Genomic DNA, 12,069 nt, shown 5'->3' on the forward strand with positions numbered 1-12,069 from the left:
AGTGAATGTATTTCTTTTGCTACTCTAATCCATCAAATTTTACAGATAAGAAGGGGCCATACCCTTTGTTTGGAATTTCTTAGTTGTCTTTCCTGTACTGTGAGGCGTTAGCTTGTGGTATTGATGTGAGTGTTGTTCTCAGTTACTCCAAACAGATGGGGCAGTTGGGTAAGTAAAGCAGGTACACCTCTGGTCTGTGCTCTTTGGTAGCACAGGATGTTCCAGGATGATCCAGTTAGCCACAGAGAGTCCTGTGTGTGCAGAAGCTAGTGGCATTCTGGAAGTTGCTCTGATACAATGACTTAAATGTTGCTCTCCATTTTCATTACATGCATGTAACTGCGCAGACTCAGAGGAAAACAGCTGACTGGATTCCTGTGTTGTTTCCTCCTTACTGTGTTCATGTTTAGTGATGCTTTTGGGAGCATACTGTCCTTAATAAAAACTGTGTAGCTCTTGTAGCCCCTCTGCATTGTGCTTCTTTGGTCTTTTGTTTTTATCTTTCCTAATGCAAGTATTACTTCTCATCTGAAGTAATTCTCCCTGATGTCAGCAAACATCAGTGTTCCACACTTACCCCCTTGTGCTATTGGTTTGCAGCACACCTTTGGCTGTCAGTCTTTCCCCTCTTGCTGAATCTGGCAGGGTGGGCTGTGTGGCCGTTGCTTTCTTCAACTTTGACCTTTCTAGCCATTTGCTTCTCTCTTCTGTCACATTACACTGCAGACAGAGATAGTTACTTGTGCCTATGGAATTGCAACTCTTATCTTCTGAACACAGTAAGAAAAGTTGAGAGTAGCTCATCGTAGAGGCATCTGGGCTCCTGAAAATTGCAGACAGTGATAGGAAACCCAAACTTGTTCATCAAGTCACAAGTGACGTGAGCAGAAGGGTTTCTTGTCTCCAGATTTTGTGACTACAGGCTTCAGAAAGAGGTGGGCAGTGGCACATCAGTTCACTTATCCCAGACTTGAGGTGTTTGATGCTCTTCATGTCTTTGAATTGCTGTTTGCAGTGCTGGTCTTCCTATGCCAAATGAAAGCAAGTATTTAAAGAACAAAGTGGCAGGTTACTTTGTAGATTAAAACTTGAATTTCTAATGCTCCTACTGCAACTCATTTTGTTGTTGTGGCCCTGATTTCACAATTTTGCTTTCTATGTTGGATGCTGGATACATCTGCAACATCTAATACATCTAATCTAATTAGCCTTTTGCATGATTACTTAAGGAATGCTTGCAGCTTAGATGCTGTAGCGACAGCCCTGTGCGTCACCCATAATGTATGCATTTGTTCTTTCAGGGAGAAATAAAAGCAGTTCTGCTGTCAGTGGGACCCAGGTTCTCGTAGAAAGGAGCGGCCGGGAAGGATCTGCACAGAGGATGCCTCGGCAGCCAAGTGCAAGCCGGCTGCAGAAAGCAGGAGCTTCTGGAAAGAACAGTGGAGGCAACAGTAGCTAAGACCTTGGCAACGATGAATTTTGATGCTTGAAGATGTATATAAGCCATGCCTGTAAAATTGTTTATGTTGTATCTATTAAACTGGCAAACATTATTTGTAACTCATGGATTATGGCTGTTTTCTTTTTTTTATTCTTATTTCCAAAAAATTATGTTGTCAATGCAGACTACTTGGTGTTCTGTGGAGGTTCCTGATATGAAGAAAGATGCTGGATGCTTAGAAGTACCTGAAATAGGGCTGAAGTTGCTGCAGAGTCGTCGTAACTCATTTACAAACCAGTGCTTCTCACTGCCTTCTTCCTTAAGACTCAGTTTAATATATTCATTCTAGTTTTATGAGCTGAAAAAATCTGTAGCTGCATTAAGAGTGCTGTAGTGTCACAGTAGGTCATATATTGTTAAAGAGCTTTGCAATGATGGTAGCTTGCACTGGAAACCTGACTGATGGGGCTAATTTCTTGCTCTGCAGCTGATGGTTACCTTGTCACTTCACTGTATGCTCAGGTGGGTTTTAGCATCTTACCCTGAAAACCACTTTGGCCCCTCGTGTGAGCATGATGGTACAGCAGTCCTAATTATGCTAATGTGATTACTCATTTATTGTTACAGAACTCATTGCCTAATGAGCCAGGTTGAAGGGCTACGCCAGATAAAGGAAAAGCTTCATCACTTAGTGTAAGGTACATGCATGCAATTAAAACAGCTAAGTGGACTTGTTAGTGTTCAGTGTTGTCATTCATCACTTCACAGCATATCCAGACAGTGCCCTGCTGTGGCCTTGGTAACTCAGCAGCTGTTAATGAAATCCATTTCCCTATTCAGGATAGAGTGCCTCTGTTATTGGTGAGGGATAGGTAATGTTTCCGGGAGTCATGGAGGTTTCACAGACATTTTGGTCTGTCAGCCCTGCATAATTAAGGAATTTTGCTAGTGTTGGTATGAGTGTGAAATACTCTGTTGAAGAGCTCTGGGAATGAAAAGTCTGTCTATGGACATTGGGACTTTTCAGGGGGAGTTAGAAATGGGAGCAAAGTAGTCAACAGCTGGCAGTAGTATACTTTGAAGAGCATCCAAGTGAGATAGCTTATGACTTTTTTCATCTTTATAAGGTCTGGGATGTCCTGCTCTGATCTATGTGCAAGGAGGTGCACCTATTTCCACCCCTATGCCCCCAAGAAAAGCTGAAAAATCATGCTGCCTAAGAAAGGCAAATGTAATGGTTGTCCTAGTTGAATTTGCTGGTGGAAGAAAAGCAACTGTACAGCTGTTTTTTCCTTTGAAAGAACCCTGACTGATGCTTTTTGTCCCTAGAAGGTTGAGCAGACTGGAGTTGTGACTCAAAAGAGTGCCTTCCAGCTCAAACAATTCTATGATCCTGAGAATAAATAGTACATAACAACAGAGTTGGTTCTTGCTTGCATGTTCACTACCTCCTCTCTCTATCTGGTTTAGTGTCTACATTTGTTCTGTTTACCCCTCTGCATCTCAAGATAAGTCCTATGTTGTACCTACCTACTGCTTTCAAGCTTTTGCAGTGTCTTCCACAGTCTGTGGATCGATGCTCATCTTTTCCTGATTGCCTGTTTTCCTGAGAAGATTGTCCTGCTCTCTTTTCCCTATTACCTTGCTGAATAATATCCTGTCCCTTCTGAATGTTTACAGCAAGCGAGGCACCATCAGTCCCTGCTGTGGGGGAGGGATGGCTTGCCCTGTTGTCTAGAGGACAGTGCTGCTTGGTGGGGGCACAGGTCTGGGATGTTGTGGTGAGATTGTTAAAGGTTGTTTGACTCTTTTAAGTATTATTCCCTGTTATTTTTCCATACAAGTTCTGATGATGCTAGGAAGGTCAACCTGGAACCTATTGCACCTGAATATGGAGGTCTTGGATTGCTAGTCCAGGGCATGGGAGTGGTAGACAAGGCTGAGAAGCTAAGAAGTAGATGAAACATTTTTCATTTATTGTTCCACTGTGACAATCCTACTTAGCCTAACCTCTGAACGTTTATTGATTGTACAGCAGCGCAGCAAGGCCTAATCGGTCCTGGAGAGCATCAGTGACAAATTTCTGACCCACGTGGTACAGAAGAGCCCGTGAGGTACTCTGCTGGACTTCCAACTAGTTGGCAGGGAAGAGCTCACTGGGAATAGGGAACTTAAAAGTGGCTTTGGCTGCAGTGGTCATAAGGTGGTGGAGTTCAAAGAGTCAGCAGGGCAAAAAGCAAGATTGCAGTGATAGGCTTTAGGAGAGCAAGCCTTGCAAATGGATCTCTGAAGAAACCCAAGAGCCTCATGGAATAAGATCAAGGAGGGAAGAGGGACTCAAGAGATAAGGTTGATATTCAAGGTCGCTTCCAAGCTTGAGTGATCCTTTCCAATGACCTAGAGCTGCATCCCTGACCCTTGCCTTACAGCTCTTCCTCTCCCTCAAGCTGCATCTTGAGCCACGGTCCCATGTCCAACCTTTATTGCAACTGCATCCAATTTTTCTCCTAACTTCTCTTTCTCAGAGCCTAACTCTGGCTCTGCAGAGCCAGAACTTTAACTTCTCTTAAAGTTCTGGCTCTGCAGAACTTTAAGGGTATACAGGAGAGTGTCTGTTTTAAAGGTATTTGGTCATGGACATTTTTTAAATGTGAAAGGGAGGCACTGATGAGAGCCAAGTCTGGTCAGTCACACTGATTTACGAGAGCAGTCAAGGATGTAGGAATGCTTATTCCTGCCAGGTAATCTGATGGAGGATTTTTGAGGTGGGAAAAAATCACAAGAAGCAGAGCTTCCAGTCACACTGATTGGTGAGCTGACAAGCTACAGGTATTGCTTCCAGGGAGGATAAACACTGCAACAGATGAGACTGTGAACCAAGGGGGCACAGACTTTAGGATAAAGAAGCTGTAGAGCTCTGCAAAGCCATGGAGGTGTGCAGGGGAAAGGTGGAGAAGAAGGAACAGAGGAGATTGGTAGAAAAGGATCAGTCTGAAGTATAATGTATTTAGTTAGTATGCTTAATCCTGAAGCTGGTGTGTGGGGTGTGCTAGGAGGGCCAGGACAACATGAGTGATGAAAAGTGTCTAGGACTAGTGCAAGGACTAGCAAGGAGAGGGCAAGGAAGGCTGGGGATGGTAGTGACAGGAGCTAAGGCTGGTCTTTCTTGCCTGTTTCTCTCCCAGAACTGTGGCACTGAGGGAAGAAGGAGGACCAGGACTGTCCTTGTTGCAGAAAAAGGGGTGTTTTGGAGAAGCACAATCCTGAGGCTGCAAGGAAACATGTTAATGGATGTCTGTGGTATAGGCTATGCAGATTTCCCCCCTCCTCTCTTCCCCCCAATGGGAGCATTCCTTAGAACTGTGTGTGTGTATGGGAAGGTAAGAATCCCCTTGGAAGCATTCCCCTTAAGTGAGTTGCAGGCAGGTTCCCCTGCACAGAGCAGTGTTTGGTGACATGATTAAAGGCTCATCTCCAAGACTGAAGAGGAGGAACAAGGATAAGCAAGTGGACACCAGGAATCATCACAGTGCCAGCAAACTGCCTAGTTGGATGCACTCGTGCCTGCACCAGGGGCACCCGTCATGATGGTCAATGGAAGTGGCTCTTCAGATCATCTCTTGGACTGAGGAGGATCACTGCTGAGGGGTGGTGGTGTCCATTGTTCAACATCTTCATCAACGACCTTGATGAGGGGATAGTGGCCACCCTCAGCAAGTTTGCTGATGAGACCAAGTTGGGAGGATTGGCTGACACGCCTGAAGGCCGTGCTGCCATTCAGTGAGACCTGGACAGTCTGGAGAGCTGGGCAGAAAAAAAATGGATGAGGTTTAACAAAAGCAAGTGTAGAGTCTTGCATCTGGGGGGGAATAATTGCATGCACCGGTACAGGTTGGGGGATGAGCTGCTGGAGAGGAGCTCTGCAGAGAGGGACCTGGGTGTCCTGGTGGACGACAGGTCGGCCATGAGCCAGCAGTGTGCTCTTGTGGCCAAAAGGCCAATGGCATCCTGGGGTGCATTAAAAAGAGCGTGGCCAGCAGGTCGAGGGAGGTGATCCTCCCCCTCTGCTATGCCCTGGTGAGGCCTCATCTGGAGCACTGCGTCCAGTTCTGGGCTCCCCAGTACAAAAAAGACAGGGATCTCTTGGAAAGAGTCCAGCGGAGGGCCATGAAAATGGTGAAGGGCTTCTCCTATGAAGAAAGGCTGAGTGAACTGGGTCTGTTCAGCCTTGAGAAGACTGAGAGGGGACCTGATCCAGGTCTATAAATATCTAAGGTGTGGGGGGCAGAATGGCGAGGCCAGACTTTTTTCAGTGGTGAGTGGAGACAGGACAAGGGAGAACGGCTGGAAACTGCAGCATAGGAAGTTCCGCACAAATGTGCGCAAGAACTTCTGTACAATGAGGTGACGGAGCACTGGAACAGGCTGCCCAGGGAGGTGGTGGAGTCTTCTTCTCTGGAGATGTTCAAGACCTGCCTGGATGCCTACCTGTGTGACCTGGTGTAGGGAACCTGCTTTGGCAGGGGGGTTGGACTCGATGATCTCTGGAGGTCCCTTCCAACCCCTACAATTCTGTGATTCTGTGATATGCATTTGGTGGTGAACATTGAGCATGGTCAGCTGTTGAGTGGGATAGGAGCTTATGGGCTGAGTATTGAACATACCCTAAGTCAATACCATATCCAGTCCCAGTCTGGGTGCTAGGAGGATCAGAGGGGCCTGTTCTGGGGACAAGGCAGTCTTGGGGCCAGTTGTGAGACCTGCTGCATGTGCACATGTGTGTGCTTGTGATGAAGCAAGTGGTGGAGTTGGGTGGCCTAGAAAGCAGTTAACAGATAGGAAATACATGAATATAAAGAAATGACAGTGGGACTGAGTAGTGCCTAGATATAAGATATTGGCAACATGTTCACTATGTAGCAGAGTGGCGCAGCGGAAGCGTGCTGGGCCCATAACCCAGAGGTCGATGGATCGAAACCATCCTCTGCTATAAGGGCTTTTTTTTCCCCTCCCCCGCAGTTTTAGTTCAAAGAACTGCTTCACCGTGTTCTTCTTCCCTGCACGCCCTTGATTGCGTGGTGCCGGTGTGGGGCCGTGCGGACCGCGTCCGCCGGCTAAGCAGCGACGGAAAAACGAGGGGCGGGGGAAGAAAAAAAAAAACAATCCTACGTATGGCCCGTACGGGGATCGAACCCGCGACCTTGGCGTTATTAGCACCACGCTCTAACCAACTGAGCTAACCGGCCCTGACGCCTCTGAAGCCTTCGTAACCATCCTTATAGGAACAAAAGCTGCATCCCAGCAGAGGCCAGCTTACCTCCTGCGCGCTTCCGCTGCACCGCTCTGCTGTTCTAATGGGAGTCGCTCCGTGCTTACGCTCTCACCCATGGCCCTGCCTCACAGCCCTGCCCAGCCCGGCAGATGTCCTCATGAGATGGCAGATGCTGCAGCAAAGTACTCCTATGCTGTGTATTATATGACTTTCCCATCTGCTGCGTGTGAGGGCTTTGAACTCCTGGGGACTGGAACAAAGATTATCTGCCATACTGCCAAAAGCTGATCAGCAGAAACCCCCATCTGAGATGTTCTCCTGTGTTTTTGGCCATCCTGGTGTTAGCTGCCATTCTGCTATTGAATTCATTTGCCTTTGTGTGGGAGCTCAGGAAAATAGATAGTTGTGCAGAATGTTAAAGAATGGAGACATGCATTTTTACACAAGTTTCTCAAAAATTCGGGGGCTTTTGTCCTTATGCTGGGCTTCATTTCAATTTCAGATGGATGCGGGGAAGTGGAGGGGACTTCTTAGGAGTTGGTGCTACATCTGTGATAGAATCATAGAATTGCAAGGTTGGAAACGACCTGCAAGATTATCTAGTCCAACCGTCCTCCCACTACCATTGCTACCACAAGCACTAACCCGTATCTTGCAGCTCCTCATCCAGATGCCCCTTGAACACTGCCATGGATGGCGACTCCACCATCTCCCTGGGCAGCCATTCCAGTGCCTGACCACTGAGAGAAATAGTTCTTCCTTATGTCCAACCTAAACATCCTCTGATACAACTTGCGGCCATTTCCTCGGGTCCTGTTTGTTGCCTGGGAGAAGAGGCCAAACCCCTCCTCATCATGACCTCCCTTCAGGAAGTTGTAGAGTGCAACAAGGTCTCCTCTTCTCCAGACCGAACAATCCCAGCCGCTCTTCATAAAACTTGTGTTCCAGACCCCTCACCAGCTTTGTTGCCCTTCTCTGGACACGCTCCAGGGCCTCAATGTCTTTTTTGTAGTGAGGGGCCCAAAACTGAATACACCATTCGAGGTGCAGCCTCAACAGAGCTGAGTACAGGGGATGATCACCTCCCTGCTCCTGCTGGCTGCATCATTTCTAATGCAGGCCAGGATGCCGTTGGCCTTCTTGGCCACCTGGGCACACTGTCGGCTCATGTTCAGCTGAGCATCAACCAACACCTCCAGGTCCTTCTCTTCTTCATGCTCATCCAGCCACTGAGCCCCAAGCCTATAATGCTGCATGAGGTTGTTGTGCCCAAAGTGCAGGACCCAGCACTTAGCCTTGTTGAACCTCATCCCATTCACCTCAGCCCAGAGATGCAGCTTATCCAGATCCCTCTGAAGGGCTTCCCCACCCTCAGGCAGATTTGACACCACCTCCCAACTTGGTGTCTTATGCAAGCTTACTGAGGGTGATAAACAGATGTTCTGGCTAATCATTCTCCTCTTCTTGCCTCTCAAAGGTAATGGCTGTTCAGCACAGAGAAAAATGTGTAGAATCATGTAATGGTTTAGTCTCTGAGGGGCCTTTAAAGATAATCTAGTTCCAACCCTGGACAGGATCACCTCCCACTAGGTAAAGTCGCCTAAAGCTCAATCCAACCAGGCCTTGAATGCTTCTAGGGATGGGGTACCCACAGCTTCTCCAGCCAGACTGTTCAAGCACCTCACCACTCACCACAGCAAAGAATTTCTTCCTATTATCTAATATTAATCTACCCTCTTTCAGCTTAAAAATGTGTTACCTCTTGTCCTATCACTACATGCTCTTATAAAAAGACTCTCCATCTTTCTTATAGCCCTCTTTAGGTATTAAAAGGCCACAATGAAGTCCTCTCAGAGCCTTCTACATGATGAACATGCTCAACACCCTTAGTCTTTCCTTGCAGGAGAGATGCTCCAGACATCTGATCATCCTTCATGCCCTCTACTGAACCTACACAAATAAGCCTATGTCTTTCCCATGACTGTGCTGAGGGCTCCAGGCATGGTTGCAGTACTGCAAGGAGGGATTTCTTGAGAGCAGAGTAGATGTGGCGACAATCATTTCCCTTGCCTTGCTGGCCATGCTTGTTTTCATGCTGCTCAGGGTAGAATTGGCCTTCTGGGCTGCAGGTGTTTACTGCTGACTCATGTACAAGTTTTCATCCACAAGAACCCACAGGTCCTTCTCTCTGTTCTCAGTGTGTTCATTCCTCAGTCTGTGCTGATGTGTGCACCTCACACTTGGCTCTGTTAAGCTCTGTGAGATTTTATGCGAGTCCACTTCTCCAGAGTGCACAACCCCTTTGGATGCATCCCTTTCTTTTGTTATATCAGCTACACCACTCAGCTTGGAGCTGTATGCAAACATGCATGAGAGTGCACCTGCTCCCCCTGTCTGCTTCGTTACTAATGATATTAAGTATTACCAGTCTCAATATGGACTCTAGACCTGGATGTGGGCTGTTGACCACAGCTCTCTGGACACAAGTGTCCAGCCAATTTCTTATCCACCAAACAATCCACTCTTCAAATTCTACTCTCTCCAATTTAGTGGAAACAGTGTTCTGTGAAACACTTCCTGATGCATGTTTACCTATGCATACACCTCAAAAGAGGATTTCTGTTCTCCTAAGCTTGCTTGCTTTGTTCAGTCTCAAGCATTTCCTAGTACTTGCTCTGGTCCTTGATTCTCACACTGTTGAGGCCAGACAACATGGAGGCAGGGATCCACAAAAGAGGTATAAATTACTGTTTCCAGATCAACTGTCCACTAACAGCAATCCTTCATCTCTCTGGTAGTGTCAGGCAGAGCTGTAGAACTCCTGTGAGATATGGTCCTCTACAAGTCCTTGGGAAGCCAGAGTTCTTGTCTCAAGTGCAGAATCTAAGCTCTGCCCACTATATATTTCACCCACCACTTTGCCAGGGTGCTCTCCCAATATTTTGTCACACAGGCAAGTTGTATGCTGACATCCTCTCATCTATGCTGTGTCGTAGAATCATAGAATGGTCTGGATTGAAAAGGACCTCAAAGATCATCTAGTTTTTTCCTCTGCCATTGGCAGTCACCAGCCAGCAGACCAGGCTGCCCAGAGCCCGGGCTTATGGGAAGCTCACATCTTTTTACATTGGAACCAAAATAGGACAAAGTAGGACTTTTATAGAAACGCTAGATCTATCTTCAAGCCACCAAATCAAGCTCCTCTCAACTTCAGTTCAACCAAATGAACTGAAATGCTGATAATCAAATTGAGTAGATTGTCACTGACTGTGATGAAGATAGAGGTGCTGACTTACCTATAGGTACCTACAGTCAGGTGTCATAATCTTGAACTGAATTCCATCCAACTACCTATTCAGCTGAATTTATCTGGTTCATTTTTACTGTCTAGTGGAAGGAATGTTTTCTCTGGAATAAGTCACATTGCTATGCGAGTCATCTGTTGGCATCTTCTTCCTAAACTGCACAATTTTGTTTCCTGACTTAGCAGGAATTTTGCTACATGTTAGGTTTATGAATGTTGGAGTCAAGCATTCTTATGACAGTGATTTATTTTGTACTAGCTTGAAGGCAAACCAGTGTGTAGAAGAAGAACAAAGGCTTTAGCATATCACAATTAATACACTGACTTTGTGAATCATTTCTGTAGTTTCTGCAATATTTTCATGGATGGTTTCATGAAACATATTTATTCAGTACATAGATGATGTACATTTCTCAGTATTTTCCAGTAAGAGGTAAAAATGTCCAAACTTTGAGAAGTGTCCATACTTTGAGGAAAGCATTAATTCTCCTGTTTTAACCTTTAAAGCATGAGCAACTTTTTGAAAATAAGAAGTGAAACCGTCTGGGCAGAGGCATCTTGCTGAACTGTCTCCTTCCAAATGTCTTCCTTAGAGCATGCTTTACTTCTTTGTTTCGTAAGCTGTAGATGATTGGGTTCAGTATAGGAGTTACTACTGTTTAAGAAAGAGCCACTAGTTTCCTGCTCTTTGCCAAGAATCTGGACCTTGGCTTTAAATGTATCAAGCCAGTTGTGCAGTAGAACAGCATCACCACCACCATGTGAGCAAAGCAGGTGAAGAAAGCTTTCTGTCTTCCTTCAGAAGATGGCATTTGGAGGATGGAATGGATTATTTGGATGTAAGAGACTGTTATCAAGATAAATGGGATAAGCACAATTGTAACAGTAGCGACGAACACAAGAAGCTCAAATAAGTGTGTGTCTGAACAGATCAAATCTAGAACAGGAGCAATATCACAAAAGAAGTGCTCAATCTCCCTAGAACCACAAAAGGAATAGCTAAACAGCCAGCCAGTGAGTCCTGCGGAAATTGGCATGCCAGCAAGCCAGCATGCCGTGACCATATGAAAACATACTCGCCTGTTAATTCTGGTGGTGTAGTGCAAGGGATGGCAAATAGCCACGTATCTGTCATACGCCATGGCACTCAAGAGGAAGCACTCGGAAGTGACAAAGAATACGGCAAAGTAAAGTTGCAGGGCACAGGCAGAAAAGGAGATGATCTTTCTCTCCAACAACAGATCTGTAAGCATCTTGGGCACTATGTTTAATGTAAAGCAAATTTCAATCAAGGCCAGGTTTTTGAGAAAATGGTACATCGGGGTGTGTAAGGCAGGGTCAGCAGTTGCGACTAAAATTATGAGCAAGTTCCCTGTCATTGTGATTAGGAACATGAGGAGGATTCCCTCAAAGAGAAGAACCTGAAGAGAGGCGAGGTAGGAGAACCCCTGCAAGGTGAAGTACGTCTGGTTTTTCAGCCCTTATTCTTCATCAGCTTCCATATGAAACAGGAACCCAGCCTGTATCAGTCAGTGAGAAAGATATGAAGAAGAAAACTCTTTTTGGGGATGAATACAAAGCAATGAGCTTCTCTGAAATCAATTCCAGTATTAAGTGGGAGAAACAACTATAAATGGGCAAACAACATTTTGAGAGGTACACTAGAAAAGCAACTTGTCATGAAAACAAGGTTACAAGAAAAACAGTGAGCTGAAGTGCAGAAAAGCTAGGATTTTCTTTAATGTTTGCCTACTTTCCTTTTAAATTAAGATAAAATATTGCCTCACCCACTTTACATTTTAGTTCTACTAGTATTTTCTCAAATGTAATTTTGTCAGCAATTAGTGTATTTTATTTTCAGTGTGTGAAATAAGAGTTTATTTCTTACTGACCTGCAATCTAATTAAATTCTCTGCTTTAAATTTTTCGGGTTTTGAAAAACTATTTTTCCCTGTTCTCACACATAAGCATGTATATATGCATACATAGATTTCAAATAAACAAGGGCAAATAAAATTGTTGAGTGTACCGACAAAGTTTCGATAGCTTGAA

At 45.5% G+C, this 12,069-nt stretch overlaps 1 protein-coding gene and 2 non-coding genes across 3 annotated transcripts; 1 reads left to right on the forward strand and 2 right to left on the reverse strand.

Annotated features, from left to right (window-relative positions):
• Positions 1 to 6,359: 6,359 nt before the first annotated feature.
• Positions 6,360 to 6,431, forward strand: TRNAM-CAU. Its single transcript has one exon. It is a non-coding gene; the product is annotated as a tRNA-Met (tRNA).
• Positions 6,432 to 6,613: 182 nt separating this feature from the next.
• TRNAI-AAU lies at positions 6,614 to 6,687 on the reverse strand. Its single transcript has one exon. It is a non-coding gene; the product is annotated as a tRNA-Ile (tRNA).
• A 3,989-nt stretch (positions 6,688 to 10,676) lies between these two features.
• LOC122156545 (olfactory receptor 10A7-like) lies at positions 10,677 to 11,411 on the reverse strand. The gene has a single exon (XM_042811321.1). It carries the CDS (start codon positions 11,409 to 11,411, stop codon positions 10,677 to 10,679), a length of 735 nt encoding a protein of 244 aa, XP_042667255.1.
• Positions 11,412 to 12,069: the final 658 nt, after the last annotated feature.

The sequence above is a fragment of the Centrocercus urophasianus genome, unplaced genomic scaffold (genome assembly GCF_019232065.1).
Source record: "Centrocercus urophasianus isolate 14NV4802_14NV808 unplaced genomic scaffold, USGS_Curo_1.0 seq_1273, whole genome shotgun sequence".
NCBI classification, from domain to species: domain Eukaryota; kingdom Metazoa; phylum Chordata; class Aves; order Galliformes; family Phasianidae; genus Centrocercus; species Centrocercus urophasianus.